At 35.2% G+C, this 19018-nt stretch overlaps 1 protein-coding gene and 1 long non-coding RNA gene across 3 annotated transcripts; both read right to left on the bottom strand.

The window, feature by feature from the left end:
• Positions 1–3036: 3036 nt before the first annotated feature.
• Positions 3037–9440, bottom strand: LOC126628152 (NAC domain containing protein 50-like). 2 transcript variants are annotated; one of them, XR_007625277.1, is made up of 5 exons: positions 8938–9440; positions 8423–8706; positions 7304–8125; positions 3230–3957; positions 3037–3199 (listed from the first exon to the last, which is right to left on the bottom strand). XR_007625277.1 is itself a non-coding variant. In XM_050297743.1 (4 exons), exons 1-4 carry the CDS (start codon positions 9179–9181, stop codon positions 3319–3321), a joined length of 1989 nt encoding a protein of 662 aa, XP_050153700.1. In that variant the 5' UTR covers positions 9182–9440; the 3' UTR covers positions 3037–3318. The 2 variants fall into 2 exon arrangements, 1 of the variants encoding a protein (XP_050153700.1); XM_050297743.1 differs by having other exon boundaries at positions 3037–3957.
• LOC126628171 (uncharacterized) lies at positions 4255–7297 on the bottom strand. The gene is made up of 2 exons (XR_007625302.1): positions 6714–7297; positions 4255–6659 (listed from the first exon to the last, which is right to left on the bottom strand). It is a non-coding gene; the product is annotated as an uncharacterized LOC126628171 (long non-coding RNA).
• Positions 9441–19018: the final 9578 nt, after the last annotated feature.

Here is a 19018-nt window from a genome sequence, read left to right as displayed (position 1 = left end):
CAAGACTCACTTGAATTTTTACTAAGGATTGATTTTTAAAACATTTTCATCAAAAATGCTTTTCAATTATCTTAAAAGTACTTCTAAACGACCCCTTAGACAACAGGGCAATATGCTTGTAAAGTAGAGTTTATGTGCTCCTTATGGTTTAGTTTAATTTGATGCTTAATTTGTGTATGAACTAGTGTTTATCACTGGCGGAGCCATGTTAAGGGCTGCCCTAGGCTGTAGCCCAGGTAGCTTCCGGTGAAAAATAAAATTTTACATGTAATTTTGATTGATTTTTTAATGTAACCCATCATATATTTAGTCACTAATCTGAATTCTCTAGGTTTAACTATATAACATTATATAATATAGTTTACAAACCATTTATTTTTCTTACATCCTTTTTCTCATCACTTCTTGTACATTTTTTTTAAACTAGAGTATGAAATTTACGATATCAAGTTTCTTTATTTATAAAAATTTAAAATTTTAAGCTAACCCACCCAGTAAAAATTCATAACTCCGCCATTGTTTATTACGAAGTGTTACTTTACTAATTCTTTGATGTATTTAAAAAATCAATGTTCAATTGTCTTATGGGGTGTGTTGCTCGTGATCAGCGCGTTATATTTATAAAAAAGTTTCTACAGAAATGTACAAAGAGTAACATAACCTAAAACAAGAAGAAAAAGAAAACTCTTAAAGGGGTGTTGTATATGGAGTTTGACGAGCTTGACTTGGCTTTCGAATCCAAGTGTATTCCATATAGATCTTTAAGGGTGCGTTTGGTACGTGGGATGGGACGGAACCGTTCCGTCCCACGTTTGGTGCCTTAAAATTGTGTGGAACGCGCGTCCCACGGAACGAAAAAGGGTCAGATTTTGGTTCCCCCTCCCCCCCCTGGAACAGGTTTTTCCATCCCGTGGGACACAAATTTTTTTTTTTTTGGACAACAATACCCCTTTTATTTTTCATTAATTACATTGTCTACCTCCCTTCTCTCCCGTAACCTCCCTCTGTTCTACCACAAACCCAGTAACCCAATCCCTTCTTTCCCGTAACCTCCCTCTTCATCCACCACAAACCCAGTAACCCAATCCCAGCAAACCCATCCAACGACGACGACGTCACCACCGTCACCAGCAAACCCCTCTTCTTCTCCGGCGTCGTCACCACCGTCACCAGCAAACCCTCTTCTTCTCCGGCGCCGTCACCATGGAGCCGTCACCAGCAACCCCTCTTCTTCTCCGGCGCCGTCACCATAGCCAGGCCGACGACGACGACGACGCTGCACGGAGGATGATGACGACGCTGCAGGGAAGACGATGACGACGCTGCAGGCCGACGACGACGACGACGCTGCACGGAGGATGATGACGACGCTGCAGGGAAGACGATGACGACGCTGCAGGCTGCAGGGAGGACGATGACGACGCTGCAGGGAGGACGATGACGAAGCTGCAGAAATTGATTGAAATGAATTTTGGGATTTTTCTGTGTTTGATTTTGGGATTTTTCTGTGTTTGATTTTGGGATTTTTCTGTTTTTTTTCTTCTTGTAATTGTTTGCTGGTGACGAGATCTGAAATTGATTGGAGGGTTTGCTGGTGACGAGATCTGAAACTGGATTGGTTGCCGAGAAAACGAAGGAAAACGAAAACTGGGGTCTGATTGTTTGAGTTCATACTCGCACTCAGCAATTGTACAAACAAGGCTAAGTTAGTCATTTAACACGAAATCCAAACCGTTCCGTCCTACGCGTACCAAACATAACACGAACCTCCGTTTCGTTCCGTTCCGTCCCGTCCCGTCCCGTCCCGTCCCGTCCCGTTCTGTTCCGTCTGCGTACCAAACGCACCCTAAGGAGTCAATAAAAGTTACTGTATTAAATACAGACTTTTTATGAATTCTGAAAAGTCTATGAAAATCTTGTGGTATTTAATTATAATTTTTGTGTGAGTCTACAAAAATCCAGGTGTATTCAAAATTTCACTTATTTTAAAGGATTTTAAAAAGTCATGGATTTTGATGGACTTTGAGTGCTTTTATAGTTATTTTTTGTCATAGCAAATCAAGCCTCTCCCCATCAGATTCTGATGGATTTTATTTTTCTTTCTCTATTCTTTGGTGAGATATTTCACCGCCTACTATAATGCAACGACTACATTTATCACCACTCCACCATCGTTATCACCATTTTCACCATCATGTCGCCACCACCACCTACACCATCATGACCGTCACCTCTGCCACCATCATCACCACCCCATCACCACCTCCCCCATCCTTACTCCTTTACCACCCCAACACCACCCCGCCACCACAATCATCTCGTGATACCTCCACCACCATTGTTGCTACCATCACTTCGTAAGACCACTTTGTACTGGTTATGATGCATGATTACCATTTCAATAAAGAAAACATAAAATAATAATGCTTATTAATAAATTCGTGATTAAAAAGTTCATGAATATCGATAAAATTTTAAAAAATCTAGCATCAAACTGTGTAGAATTCTACGAAAGTATCATTTAACTCCTTTCTTTTATGCTAAAGTACATAACTAAAAATCCATAAAATTATATGAAGTTTATAATAATCCGTAAAAGTCCACTACATCTGTGAAAGTCTTTCAATTTAAAAACTCAACAAAAGTCCATATAAATCTTGATACACTACACCACCCCCTTTTAACCAAGGAACATCGAACGTTGGTATGATTCTTACTAAAAATGGTTCCGATGCGTAATTTTATGTCATCGAAATTGAGTTTTTCATTGCTGCATAAAAGAGAGTATAAGGAGCTTGTGGGAGCTAGATGGGGGTCTGTAAAATAACCTCCAAGAACGAAGGAAAAAGAGCGCCTAAACCATCTTGCTCAACAATTACAATCAATTATCATTCTCCAATCACTTTCAATGAAGGGAGATAACCAAAGTGGTTCCCTGAAACTGATGCATTTGCTCACTAGTCCTCTGGGAATTGCAGTCCCAGCATTCAAGTAACCACTGTCTAAGCAAGTACTTTGGTTAACTAACAAAGGCAATAAGCTCGAAAATTATAATAATTAGGGTCTAAAACTGCCGATTTCGATGACAGGTACAACACAGTTCAGCTGGCTACCGGTACAACAAGCTTCCTACACGGTTACAACATCGTTCGATTAACAACAGAGACAGCTCTTACTCTAATAGAGAAAACATAGACAGCTCTTACTCTAATAGAGAAAACATACTCACTGTAGGTAGTTCAACGAGGCCCATAAGGGGCCGATAACTCATACAACGAACACTATGGAGTACATACCACTACGAATCCACTAGGCGACTCAGACCTTCTTCTTCAAATCCTCGTTCTCCTTGTTTAGGAGATCAATTCGGGCTTGAAGAATGTTGATCATGGCTTGGGCACTCATCATTTCAAACTTCAATGTCTCCCTCTCAATTGAGATTTTGTGGATCTCGGTTTGTAAAGTCTCTATGTATTTCAAGCAGCTGGTAGGCACAGAAGATTCCATCAAAGCAGCATTGAGTTCAGGAGGAGGTGCTGGGGTAGTGTCTTTGGGTTCAAGGGATTCTAACAGCTGATACTCCACCAGTGCAGACAGAAAATTTCTGGTAGTTGTCATCGATGCCTCAGTTGACGCTGTTGTTGTTGTAGATGAGCAAGGGTCATGTGTCATCCCACTTGAAATCTCAGAAGCGTTTGAATGGTTAGAATTTGAGTCGTTATGCCGCCTTCTTTTATACTGGCGTAGTTGCCCAGGTTGTCGATTAAACAAAGTTAGCAGGGGTTGCGCATCATCTGGACCTGGTGACGGATAGTCATCTAATCTCTCTTCTCTATTAACCACACATGTCATAGGATAATCGTCAGTTTTCTCTGTCTTGCATGGTGGTAAAACAGTTTGATTCTCCGCTGGAAGTTCAGGAACAACAACAATAGCCTTGCTGATTGCCTGAGCATTCTGAAATGCGCAACCAAGATAAAGCAAATTGTGGATATAAGGAGAATTGAAAATACAAAGAAAAAATGAAAGAAGCTATGACAGGCAATCTAAAGTATCAAATATGATGAACAAAGACAATATAAATGGGAATGCCTCAAACAGGTCAGGTTGGTTGTTCACAATATACCATGATGTCAACTTTGATTGTTTACAGTAGCACGTCACTGTCTACTTCTATAAGTGTATATTCACTTACATAAGTTCCATGACATGCGGTTGATATTATGCATAGCAACAATGATAATAGACATGCGGTTGATAGTATGCATACAAAACGTAGCAACAATCATAATAACATGTAAATCAAAATCTAAATTGCACAACCATGGATAGTTTCAGCATATATTTAGAATTAAAAACTCAAGTAAGAAAATAAGAAATTGAGATATTTATAATGATTCACGAGTCAAGAAATACAGTTACAATCCCCAACACAAGACCGATGCTGCAGCCTACGCTAATAAGAAAACAACTTTTTTGGCAGTGATAAAAAGAAGGCCTTAGATGTATGGTCAGGTAGTTTGATTCTATGAAAGGCATATGCGTCTTTCATTTCAGATTTTTTGAATCCATGGTTTCAATATACAAAATGGTCAAAAAGAGTCATCTGTAGCACCAGTGCCCGAAAGTAGCACTGCAAACAAGTAGCTTTTTAATATCAAATTTATGTATCTTGGTTTCATTTTAGCTAGAATTTAAAGAGTGATTGTGATTTATAATATCCCAAGATTTCTAGGTGTTACAAACATACGTATGGCAGATTACAAATATACGGTAGGTCAACAGACTACGCAATAAAACAAAACTCAAGGCACATTTAACTACCATGTTATAAAATCTACCTTTTAATAATTTACTTTCTTTTTAAGCAGTTATATCTGTTATTTTTATCTACAAGATAACTCTTGCATGTAACAACTATCAATTAATACTAGCAAAACAGCCATACTAAAACCCAAACGTAAAGCATTGGTGGGGGATAATGTTGAAACTTCATTAGAAGACTGAGAACCATGTCACCCATTCAAATTAATATCTGGATTCTGGAGTATAATGAAATCCTGATGTTTCTACTCATTACAAAGGGCTAATGACAACCATTAAAATATTCTTTTAAACTCGAGAATGATCTATAAATTAACCTGAACAACGCCTATAGCTCTGCAAATCTCTGTAATAAAAAGAAAAGGAGAGCACAAATAATGGAAACACTGTCGTCATGACTTGCCTACTTCAGTTTCATAATTTTTCTATAGGGTTTTGTTATTATCCAGATCCTAGGCTTTTCTTCAGGTCTAGCTCTCCCCTAGTTTAACCATTTTTCTTATGCAAAACACAACCCCTTTTTTTTTATTGGAACAGTAAAACATAGACTGGCAAGTCTCGTATATATAAAGAGGGTGAGAAGGGAGAGAGAGCCAGTTAAACTAGTATAACTGTGACCTAAATAATCACCTGGTTAAGTTCCTTTGTGTACCAATCATAAGTTGACTTCGATGTTAACTGGAATAATTGTTTGAAATGACAAGAAAATCTTAGGGACTGCAAAACTTGAATGCTCACTATTTAACCTGCTTAGGAATCAAGAAGGTAAATTGTTTTGCAAAAGCCTCGTATATCCCCCACTTATGGTAAAAGATCATTAACAAACATATCATGACAACCAACAAAATCCACTTTCATCACATTTGAACCTAAATCACTGTTACCATTTGACGCTTCAAGACTTCTCCTTCACCACCTGGTCTTTCAAACAATTCAAACATACTTCAGTCCATGTCACTATAATCGTTTTTTATCACCTTAAACAAGAACAGTTGTCAACTTTCTTGTAAAACCTTATCTCAAATTTCAACAATTGAATACCTTATCTCAAACTTCAACAAATGAACCTTCCAATTGTGCAGATGGTCTCTACAGACCAAGCAACATCACTGCTCTTTATCCTAACTCTCATAAAATACAACAAAATAAACAGGTACTTAGCTTCTTTCTCAAGGTACTTCATCATGGCTCATCAAAACTTTGAGAAACAGGTACTTTATGTGGCGCCTTATCACATGAGCCACTGATATACGACAAAACCTTGATAACAAAGAAAGGTTCTTTATCACATAAGCCACTGATATCAACTATTCCACCGTCTGACATCCTTTTCTCAATGTAATTTATCCCTAATCTCAAAAGTCATCCTATGCAACCTCAAGAGGGTCCACCATGTTTTCTATGTATCCTCAGAGACACCAGTTTCAGGCCACATGTTAATAGAACAGAATGATTCTCCGAGCCACATGTTCACTGAAACACAATTCATTTATAGCCTAGAGGAAAAATGTCAAGGTCAAACAGTGGATTATTCGACCATACAATATAATAGAAAACCCTTATTGCATAATTGTAAGACATTCTAAGAAACGACATGTTCTAATCCAAAATCAAGGACAAAGAAGACACACCATCCTTTCAAAAGTACCTTGTCATTATAATGTCATCCAACAGTCAATGCAGACCTCCTTTCACATAGGGAAGGCTCCTTAAATTGTCTTTCAAAGGTTGATTTCAACAATTATGCATACTTTTAGTTTATAAGCATATCATGATGACACCTATATATAAGCATATCATGATGACACCTATATATAAGCATAGCATGATGACACCTATATATAAGCATATCATGATGACACCTATATATAAGCATAGCATGATGACACCTATAAACTGGTAATGCACAGATGATAGAGATACAGAGGGTCATATGCTATCATCCAAAATATATAGTCACTAATTTATGCAGACCTCTACAAAGAACGAAAGAGTATATGGAAGAAAAAGAAAATGGTTTGAATTAGAAAATTCCAACCCACCAGAAGATTGAAAGTTATGTTGGTGATCAGTGAGTTCAGTCCACAAAACAAAAACAAAGAAAACTCACATGTCCAAGAATACAGTACACATACTCGCCGTTGGTGCATATTGGATGTTATGCGAGGAATCCTTACTTTATTATTTCTCATGATTCATCAGATATTTGTTAATACCTAGAGATGATGAATTACCCCAAATGCCTCAATAATGGACCTTAAGGTGCATGCTTCACTAGTTTGCTTGGATCCTTTGATTAGGTTATTCTAAAAAATGTTGTCGTATAATGGGACACAATCATCACGATATTAACTAATAAGAAAGTGGGGAAACCATTATTTGCATTATGGATGAGCAAATCCAGCCTATACGATAATAAAGAATAAAATTTTATGTGAATAGATTTAAGAATATAGATAAATAAACTGAAAGCACAAACCTGCTCAATATTATTTTCTGCACTGGGCACACTGTGACCATTTCCTGCAGTACAAGTTTCATGACAGTCACCTTCATTAGTAGTTCCATTGTCATCTACTACAATTATAGCGCCATGACCAATTCCTTCAACATTTCCTTCGACAGAAATGCCATGACCATTTTCTTCGACAGAAGTGCGATGACCACTTCCTTCGACAGAAGTGCCGTGACCATTTCTTTCAACAGAAGTGCCACGACCACGTCCTTCGACAGAAGTGCTGTGACCACTCCCTTTGACAGAAGTTCCATGACCAGTTCCTTCAACGGAAGTTCCATGAGCAATTCCTTCCATGGAAGTTCCATGACCATTTCCTTCGACGGAAGTTCCATGACCATTTTCTCCATTATATGCAGCTTGACCATTTCCTCCAATATATACAGCATGCCCATTTCCTCCAATATGTGCAGCATGTCCATTTCCTCCAGTATATGCAGCATGTCCATTTCCTCCAGTATATGCAGCATGTCCATTTCCTCTAATGTATGCAGAAAGTCCATTTTGTTCACTACGAGCAGCATGTACCTTTTGTTCACTACCAGCAGCATGTACCTTTTGTTCATTACCAGCAGCATAATCATTTTGTTCACTACATGCAGCATGACCATTTCCTACCACAAATGCATCACGACTAACTACAGCTACAGTCCGGGTCTCTTGTCCAGGAACCAAAGTTAACTTATCATCATCGTCCCACTCCTCCTCAACAAAAGGCGCATACCGATGCCCATTTGGTGGTCCTATATTGCTTTTGTGAAATACTCGACATAGCACAAACGCATCCTCCAGCAGCCAAAGCAAAAGGAAACAACAAAAATAATAAATCAGTCTCCAGATGATTGCAAAACCCAACACTTAAAAATAATAGTCCGATGCTTTCGTAAAATGTAGATAATGATCTCAGTATTTCACATTATTGTAACACACTATAACCAAGTTAAGGAGTTCACCAAAATCAACTATTCAGCTCATATGCGAAAACTTTCCGCAATCATCAAACAAAAAATAGCATAAGTGCAAAACCAGCATTTCTCTCATTTCCTAGTGATTAGCTCATTAAACATAAGTGCAAAACCTCACCTGAATGGCACCGAGCCCAGCCTTCTCAAAAACTTCATCAACAAGTCTGTACTCATGCATAACCCAATTGGTCCTTTTCCCATCTGGAGCTCGGCCGCTATGGAACACCAAGGTTTTCTTCATCCCCACGACGATATCGTTGTGCTTGACGGGCCGGTCATTTCCGGTGGCCTTCCAGTACCCTTGGTTGGTAGCCCTGTTCATCCTTGCCCCATTTCCATACTTCCTATCCAATGCACTGAAAAAGTAGTACTCCTGGTCCCTGCTCTTCAAGCTCGACTTGTCTAAAAACACCCATTTAAAATTAGACAAAATTACAACCCTTAATCTAAAAAAGCCCAAAATTATCCAGCGATATCTCAGCCGAGAAATCAGGCACATACATAATACGGCGAGTTCCCTTATAAAACAAAAACATTAAGCAAAAAAAAAAAAAAAAAAGAACAACAAAAATTAAGAAACCCAGCCACGAAAAATGAAGAAAAATCGAGAAAATCGGAGATGTGGGTATTTACCAGCGAGGTCCCAGGGCTCGCTCTTGTAGATGTCGACCTCAGAGATCGCGTTAAATTTGAAGGGTTTGCGACAGACCTTGCGCTTGAGGTAGTAAATGACGAGTTCCTCGTCTGTTGGGTGGAACCTGAAGCCGGGAGCGAGGGCAGTCGGGGCCGGTGGCAGTGTCGGCGGCACTAAGGGGGCGGCTACGGCGACGTCGGCGGCGGCTGATGCTATTATCTGAAGGTCCGCTTCTCGACCCATGAGTCCGAAAAGCTGAGAGAAGGGGAGAGATTGTGTGGTTGATAGGACGGAGTCTTCTGGTGGAGGGAAAAAGCAAAGGTAGGGGCTTGATTGGTGGTGAAGAAATGATGGGAATGCCTTAGATTACAAGAAACTGTTTTGTATTTTCGATTAAATTTTTATTGTGATCTGCTGCTGCTGTTGCTGCTGTTGGTGCTGTTCCTTTTATTTGTGTCATGCTTTTGCCTTCGGAGTTTGGGTGGAGTGAGAAATGGGAGAAAATGAAGCCTACTTATACCACAAGCACCGCAGGTTGGAAATATCAGCATAATAATAAAAGTCATATAAATATTATTCCACTCTTTTGAATTATTTTTCATTTTCATTTATTTCATTTTGTTTTGTTTTGGAGTGTGAAAGGAAAAGTTTTAAGAATTTGGTGATTTTTTTCCAAGTTTGAGCCTACTTTTTTTTTTTAAATATTAAATTAAATCGGATTCATACGAAGCTCTAAGGGTTAGCCCAAGTGGTCAGAGTGAGGGTGAGGGTAATGGGTTACGACTAGAATTCTGAAAACAAACACATTCATATGAGTGAGAGCTAGTGAGTTTCAAAAGAATAATATTATTTGTTTTGATTTATTTAGAAACTAATGTAATGTAATAGTGAAAGTCAGTATTGTGCAATATACGTTATTTTACGTTAGTAATAATAGACGTTTAATAAGAGAATGAGGGAGCTAATCTGCTTGCTTGTGCAGGCGAGGACCGCTTGGCCAAGGAGCGCCAAAAGGGCTTTGTTTAGCAAAGTAGTTACCAGTAGGTGCTGGGTATATTTTTCTTCAAATTTTTAAAAAGTCATTATTCTTTCTAGAGTGCACTGTCAAACTATCATATGAGATAGTAGTTGCGGCTAATTTTGTGCATTTCTTGTTTATGCTTGAAAAAATAGTTTTAATTTATATATATTGACCTCAATCATATGAAATATACAACATATATTTTTGAACAATACTTGACTACTCAAAGATGAGTAGAAATTCCTACTCAAAATTTCTCAAAATTGTTCGTTGTCAATTTATAGAAATTCATGTTTATAAGCAGAACCGTTCATATTATAAATTACCCTATAAAGATCGCATAAGCAAAAATTCATTTAAAACTAAGGTCGTTTAGTCATCAAACTGTTTAAAAACAAATGAACGGTATTGAAAAAAGCATTACGAACCGTCTATGTATTTGCTACAATAGATTAACTAAACGACCTTAATTTTAATGTATTTTTTGTGGAGATGATATTTACAGTGTGATTTATAGTATAAACGGTTTTGATCATAATCACAAAGCTCTGTAATTAAAACACTAAGAATTTTAAGTAAGAATTCATACTCATCCTTCAGCAGCCAAATACTATTCTATATTTCTCTTTTTATGTCATAGAAGAAAACTACAACACAAACTCTTAAAAGTCAGCATAACTCGACAAGTCAATTATGTCATGTGAATTAAGTGTCACAACAAATTTAGTAACAATTTATTTCATATCTATATGGATGCCAAATAAATATTTCTATATATGAAAATTTAATGCTATAATTGATTTTTAATTTTAATTGTAAAAGCTAAAAAATTGTGTGCTTTAATTTTTTTTTTTTAAAACAAACGATAGTATATATACTAAGCCTTATAATGAGCTTACCATAATAATGTAGTTCAACTTTGCCTTTTGTGAGAATCGAACCTAAGACCTCTCACTTACAAGTAAAGAGGAATACTAGTAGACCGAATAACTAAGTAGCCGTCACTGTATTTTAAATTGACAAATTCTACCTTCATTTTTTCTAATTTTGTTTTTTAAAGGAATAACTCAATTTTTTTTGACATTTTTCTTTGCAATGTAATTAGGGGAAAAAAAAGCTGAGACTTAAAAGCGACGCAACTAACTAGTCTTCGTTTTTAAGGGAAAAACAAAACAAAAACCATCCATGACACTCGTCCATTTGGCACCAGATACCTTCATAGAAATCTGTGTCAGTTACCCAAGACCTTATGCACATATTCAAAGTTAAAAAAATAATTTCAGATTTTCAAAGAATTAGTTCTTAATCATCCTCGTAAAATAATTACGTATATTTTTTCCTTAAAAGAAATAATTCTTACTCAAATTATGGCAAGGAATCTAACACTTTAATCCTTATATGGAAACTAATCCCAAATAGAAAATGGTCAAAAGTTGCTGGATAAGCTCTGAAAGATGCATGTATGCTAATTAATTATCAAATTAATTTACTTGTTTTACCAAAAAAAAAAAAAAATTAAATATCCTCTAAACAATGAATTTATTAAATATCAGAATCCGAAGGTGGAAGGAACACCTGGATTGTCCAATTTTTCATATTACACATAAAAATGGATAGTGTTATTCACACATTTAGTTTTACTTTTTACACACTTTTGTTAATTTGTTATCATTGATCTTCTTCAATTCATTTGATCTGATTGGCATAAATTGAACATAATATGTGAAAAGTAAGAATTAGTGCGTAGATAGCATGACCATATTTTTTACATAAAAGTAAAAAAAAAAAATTATTTTTACTAATTAAATTTTCCAAGGGAGCAGAAAATTAAAAAATGGTACAAAAAAATAATAATTTTTAGGAAAAGATAGAGTGAAGCAGACGTTATCATGATTTACTTCACCTACAAGGCAAGTAAAAGCTTGACCAACTTTAGTCAATGCAGCTGCAGAATAATAATAACCCTAATTGGTTTTTGGAATTTCCATGTTTCCAACGACAAATTAAAGCCATCATATTTTTTATATTAATTACAACCCTAATTGGGTCTAGGCAATGAAGTTAATATTTGTTTTCTTTTTCTTTTTTCTTTTTTTTATTGAACTTTTTGTGTTTTTTTTTTTGTTTTTGTTTTTTTGTTTTGGGGTTTTTTTGGGCCATGAGCCTAATTGGGCCTTGGCCTTGCACAACTACTGATGCTTATCGTTTTTTTACTATTTATTAATTAATAAAAAAAATGAGTTTTACATTGAATTGTTTGGAAAGGTATTTTGAATTTTCGCGATATCATTATCAAGAGTATCCGTTCGATTGTAGGAGATGACAATCATATTAGTTTTTGAGCTTTTAACTGGGCCATGGATAAGCCCCTTAGCTTATCGATTTTCATAATTTTGATTGGTGTCTCAGAAATGTACTTCGTGAATTGTCCTGATAAATATAATTTTTCTTTTCAACTGACTACATCTTAAATATTTCAAATCGTTCTCTTTCTCTTTAGTGTAGATAGTGTAAAACATCGTTTGTACTAAAAAACAAAGGTCCCTTGGTCCCTTATAGTTCACAATGTGATTAGTTAGGAACTGGAATATCGCCAAGATTCAGAATTTAGTTTCTCCAATGCTTATTGGTGTTATTAAAAAAATGTCCCTTTGCCCATAAATTGAAATTCTTATGAGAGTTCCCCTTGTAATAATTGATCTTAGAGAAGTAGATAAAGCTTGGAAGCTCTGTTTTCCACCTAAGATTAAAATCTTTGTGTGGCTTCTTCTGCGGAAGAAGACATCATTTTATGCGTTGGTGGATAGGCCACAACCGCTTTGCTAAAGGGGTTCTAAATTAGGATCTAAGGCCATCTCCAACCGAAGGCTGGCCAGAGGGCTCGTTTGAGCCCTCTAGCCCTCCAAGATTCCCCAAGATATTAATATTTTAATGAACAGTACATGGCCATATTTGCCTCCGTCTCCAACCGAGGGCCAAAGGGCCAAATGACTCGTTTTAGCCCTGTCACAAAAAACCGTCTCCAACCGAGGGCCAAAGGGCCATAGGGCCAAACATAATTTATTATTTAAAAACTACAATTTAATGTTGTATAAATGGCCTAGGAAGTTATATGAAAAAAATAGAATTGAAAAAATATATGAAACAAATTTTGTGAAATAAAAGTTATAGGAAAAAAAATATGAAACAAAATTTGATTCATATGAAAAGGAAAAAAAAAGGGGAAAAAAAGAAGTTTACATTCATTAAAAAAAAAAAAAAAGAAGTTTAAATTCATTAAAAAAAAAAAAAAAAAGGCCTAATAATACAACGGCTACTAGCCGTTATATTAAAAAACATTTCAAACTATTAGTGTCGGTTACCGACACTAATAGTAGAACTATTAAAAAAAAAAAGAATATCTTTAATGCTGTTGGCTATAACCGACAGCAATAGGAAATCATTAAAAAAAAAATAGCCAGCCCTCCAGCCCTCTCCGATCCTGTGGGGCCCCCCCAGATTCCAGAGCCCTCTGGCCTAGCCCTCGGTTGGAGACGGTTTTAGGGCTATTTTCAGCCCTCTGGCCATCTGGACCCTTCGGTTGGAGATGCCCTAAGATCCTTCTTAAAGTTATTAACAATGCTATTTCCATTCTTTAGCATTGTCACACCTTGGTGGACAAGAAGATTGCTTGTCTATGATATTTTCTTTTGTCATATTTATCGGGAAGCCAACTGTGTAGTGGATGAGTTGGTGGATGTGAGACGCTCTTCTTTTAGTAAGCTTATTTGAATGCACACCCTTCCTAATGAGGTGGGATCAGCCTGACTGTGAGACGATTTTAGTGTAGGTTGCCTAAGAGGCTTCTCCTTGTAATTTATATTTTCTTGTAAAAAATGTACAAAAGAAAAATGAAAATCTAGCTGACATAATAAATTCAAGGTGCAATTAGATATGGATCCAAAAAATCAACATGGTTATTAGGTTAAGTCGAGTATTATCTTTTCTCTAGTTTTATTTATTTTATACTTTTTTTATATTTTTTTTAAATAATAGAGATAAATTAAAATATTTGAATTTCATGCATCTTCTAGTCCATTAAATATACTTAATATCTTATAGCAAAAACCTAATATACTAACACAAATCTATTTGCAGAATATACGACCCTAACTCAAGTAACAAATATATGAATGTATATTATACCTATAAGCGACATATGAAACCAAACTAAAAGATTCAAAAAAAATAATATACTTACATTCAAAACACATTAATATGTGATACATGTCGATTAAAAAATAATCTTTCATATAGGTAGCTAAATACAATTGACCTATGATATAGTTTAATTATAAAAATTAAAATTAAAATTTATAAATGGAGTTTAGAGTAGGAAGAAGAACAACAAATAACAAAAAAAAAAAAAGAGGAAATAATTAAATAGATAATTAGAAGGAAAATTAAATTTTGTAATAAATCTTATCATTAAAGAAGTAATTATTGATAGTAAAATATACTAACACAAGGGATTGGACCTATTTAAATATTGGTGATTTTGTGAAAAATCAATAAAAAGTTACAATATTAACAATAGATCAATAATATTTATGTTAATTAAAAATAGGTTAATCATGTATTGTGATACTTAAATGCATTTAAAATAAATAAAATTTACAAAATATGCCACTACAGCTCGCATCCACTTTAACTAACACTCAATTTCTCATAGTTTTATATTTGGAATAAGTCAATACAAATCAGACACTGCAATGCAGTGTTGGTTTCCTGATTCTATTTTTTCCTAGTTCTGTTTTTTACATTTGGATTCGGACACTGCATTGCAGTGTCCATTTTCTGGTTCTGTTTTTCACTTTTGTATTCAAACTCCTAATTCTATTTTTGCCATCACTCACACGTCTCCTACACTTCACACCTCACGCTACTCCTGATTTTTACATTTATATTCAGATATTGTAATGTAGTGTCATTTTCTTGGCTATGTTTTTTATATTTAGATTCAGACACTGTAATGCAGTGTCCATTTCCTGGTTCTATTTTTTTTACATTTGGATACGGACACTACAATACAGTGTTCGTTTCCTGGTTCTGTTTTTTTTTTTTTTTTTTTTACATCTAGATTCGGACACTGCAATGCAGTGTCCATTTCCTAGTTCTGTTTTTTACATTTGGATTCGGACATTGCATTGCAGTGTCCGTTTCCTGGTTCCTTTTTTTTTTTTTTTTTTTTAGTTGAGTAGATTCCTCCATGTAAACAAATGGTGAGAGAGAGTGATAGAATATACATGTTCTAACTATTTATAGGATTAAGTCATCTCAAGATCAGTTACGTAGGAATAGAAATTCAACGGCCAAAGCCTCTTCCCCGGCCTCTCTTCCCCCTCAACTCCTATTTCTCCCTCACACCCCCACACCCCACCGTTGTTAACAACCCAATTCAATTGCAGGTCATTTGTGCTCTAAGTCTAATTTATTTTTTCGCTATCCTTACTGTTTTAGTTTGTTATTTGTTGTCTCTTTCTTCTTCTTCATCTTTGAGATTTCTCTCTCTATAATTGTTCCATAGTTATGAAAAAGATCTCTGCAACTAGAAGACATTGGTTTGCACGACCCCTCTTTTTGTTGTTTCGTTAGCATCAGATGAGATTTGATGGTCAAGGGACTTGCAATTGAGGGATGCAGCGGTACTGGGGCTGATTTTTTAGAGGGTAAGGTATTGTGGGTTGGGTGGGTTGTGGCGGTGTTCGGGCTGCTTTTGAGGTGGGGTTGAATTTAATTTGGAATTTGGAGAGTTGGTGGTTCGAGGTTAAAAGCTTCGAAGTGAGGGAGAAAGAGAAGAGTTGAGCGAAAAAGAGGAAGGATAAGATATTTTGTTTGTTGGATTTGTATCAATGGATGAGATCCATCGGTCCGGAGGATATCCACAAAATTAATCTGGAGAGAATCTAAATTTGTATTTATAATAACTTAAACCCATATGACATTTATAGAGAGATAAAGAGAGAGAATGATAGAATAGTCAAATTCTAACTATTTATAATGACTTAAAGCCTATGTGATATTCATCATTGACCTATGCCTAATTAATAAAAATATATCATTGATTAAGTCCAAAACAAAAATATGACATTGATATATGACTTAATAGTAAAGTTTTTATTGATTTTTGACTAAATTACATTCTAAATAAACTGGACTATTCTTAATATTAGCTAAAAAAAAGACTTATATCAAGACCCAATATTGAGGAAAAATCAGCCAAATATTGACGATGTATCCATCAAAGTTATTGGCGTATTGATCAAATAATGAAAATTAATCATTTTAATAGTTGTGACGGTATATATTGTTTTAGAGCATGCCCAACAAATTTGTTCTACAGCTAATTTTGTTTTCACATAAAAGATTACTAGCCCCTTGCACGCATTACGTGTTTGCAATTGCCATTTTGCAGTTTTGTTATTTTCAAATCAATTTTTTTATTTGCAAGTAACCTTTTACTACAGTAGTGAAGAGGTGTGTTGCCTTTGCACTATAGTGTGGGTTCGAACCTCATCGGTTCTTTAATCTTTCATATAATTTAATAAATCTATCATTTGACAAAAAATTAAATTAAAATTTTTTTTTTTTTTGAAAAATTGAAGGTAACTAATAAAAATAAGAGAAATGCTAAGCATACTCTCTCAAAGGGGATTTTTCATAGATTTTCTGACACATTATAATTTATCGTTAATTTTCATGACAACATTAAAAAACATTGTGTTAAAAATATAAGTATGAAGAAGGTTCCACTTTTAAGAAAGTACCGCATTATTTACCTAAAATTAATCACCCCAAAACATGGGATTTTCAATGTTCAACACCCGAAGTTCAATTACTATATTCTATTTAAATTAATCATTTTTTTAATCTTAATTAGAGAAAGGCATTTTTAAATATTTTAAAAGCTTCACTATTTTTTTTAAATAAACGATAATATTTATACTTAAAAGAGAAAATGAACTTAGCCGCACAATAGGCTAGCAATAAGATCGTTCAAATTTGTTTTTGACGAGAATCGAATCTAAGACCTCTCAAGTAAAGAAGAATAACACTAAACCGTAGTATTAAGTGGCAAAAGCTTCACTATTTAAAGTGCTGAATCTGCTGATTTTATATATTTGATATAAATGCATAAATAGTGCTAATTTTTTAACTCTTTATTTTTCTTAGTTTTTGGGTATAAACATTGAAGGTGGTTTTCATTTGCCAATGCGGAGGGTTTGCCCCAAACGCAAGTCACATCCGGCACCATAAAGTAAACTTACTTTTAAGCGAATTATTGTTGACTTTGTCTTGGGGCGCCTCTTCTTTAGCTACTTCCGCTCCCGCAACCCTAATTTTTTTTTTATAATTATTTTATCAAGAAATAATCATTGTTGGTAAATAGTTCAGCTATTCCAGTCCGTCAAGGACCTGACATGACGAGATAAAGCTCACTGTGACACTGTCCTTGGACAACCTCATGGGCCCGACCCTCAACTTCATCCGGTCCACATGTTGGTAAGCCTCGCCAGTCTTGAGCTTCGACAAGTGTGTACAATTGAGAGATTTTTCAGTGTTCTAAAACACAGTTTGATATACTAAGTGCATACTACAAGTGTGTATGTGGAAGCTAGTGTTTTTTTTAATTTTTTTTGAACAAATGATATTATCTACATTAAGAAGATGGGAAAGTGGGCTAAGCCTCACAATGAGTTAACAATAAGGTAGTTCAAATTCGTCTACGGTGAGAATCAAACCTAAAACCTCTCACTTGCCGGTGAAGAAGAATACCACTAGATAATAGTACTAAGTGGTGTCAAAGTTACTAGTTTAAATTAAGTAAAGGGAGATTATATTCACACATCCCAAATTATTTCTTACACACATTTTTAAATTTTTAATATTTATTTATCAAGTGTTAGTGGTGTGTAAAAAATGTTAAAAAATTAAAAGGGCATAGGAGAAATAATTTGTGGTGTGTGAATATAATATCTTTTAAGTAAATAATAAAAAATATAATACATGCCATAAGCGGTGATTTGTTTTAGTGGTACAAGTTTGTTAGGTCTTGGTTTTCAAAGGATTTGGATCCTTTCCTGAGCCCAAGGAGAGGATCCTCCTGACCAAGAAGTGTGGGTCGTTGGATTTTCATCCAACGGTTATAATTATTATAACTTTAAAGGGACCCCATGTTTGTAGTTGTTGGATGAAAATCTAACGGTTCACACTCCTTGGTCAGGAGGATCCTCTCATTGGGCTCAGAAGAGGATCCAAATCCGTTTTCAAAAGCAATTGAAGGCATTTTGAAAACATTTTTGAGCTAGATAGAAGAGTTGGTCGCTCAGTTGTCGGAATATTGGTCGATCGGCTGGTCACCAGTTGCCGAAAAGTCTCATCGGAATAGTTGTTGGTCGTCCAAAAATTTGGTAAGGTTGAGTGGAAAACATGTATACAAGGCCGGTCCTAAAAATTTGGAGGCCTTGTGTGAGACTCCAAGGGAGGCTATTAAAAAGTATAAAATTTTGGTTGGTATGTTTTCTTTAATATTCTAATTTTTATGATTATGTATAAATTGAGATAAAGAAAAAAACTTGGTATTGTTGTTAGATACCTATTTGCATCCCTGTATTTTTAAGTTCGAAACTCTTTATTTTTGCATACCCAAACAAAGCCCTTAGAGGGTCTCATTGTTTTCCACGTCTTTTACATTTTAATTAAGATCATATAGAATTAAGATGATGTTAAAAAAAAAAAAAATTCCTAGTGTGGTGGTTAGGAACCTATTTACAACCCCTATGTTTTTTGGTTTGAAACACCATGCTTTAAATAACAAAAAATAAATAAAAATAAAATACAACCCATTCTATTAAATATCAAAAAAATTAAAATAAAACACAAAATAAACGCCATGCTTTAAATAACACAAACACAATTCATGCTTTTAAATATCCAAAAAATTAAAATAAAACAAAAAAGAAACGACACTGAGTAGAGTCGAACCCAATTTCATGGTACATGGATTATGAATAAGATGC

The sequence above is a fragment of the Malus sylvestris genome, chromosome 7 (assembly GCF_916048215.2).
Source record: "Malus sylvestris chromosome 7, drMalSylv7.2, whole genome shotgun sequence".
Classification (NCBI taxonomy): domain Eukaryota; kingdom Viridiplantae; phylum Streptophyta; class Magnoliopsida; order Rosales; family Rosaceae; genus Malus; species Malus sylvestris.
Note: the sequence above shows the minus strand (reverse complement) of the source record. Positions and strands in the feature narration are given on the sequence as shown.

Coding starts and splice junctions, on each gene's coding strand:
- LOC126628152 (XM_050297743.1), bottom strand. CDS start 9,181: ATGGGTCGAGAAGCGGACCTTCAGATAATAGCATCAGCCGCCGCCGAC. Junction 8,126..8,422: donor CTGGGCTCGGTGCCATTCAG/GTGAGGTTTTGC, acceptor TGGCTGCTGGAG/GATGCGTTTGTGCTATGTCG. Junction 3,958..7,303: donor CAGAAAATAATATTGAGCAG/GTTTGTGCTTTC, acceptor TGCGCATTTCAG/AATGCTCAGGCAATCAGCAA.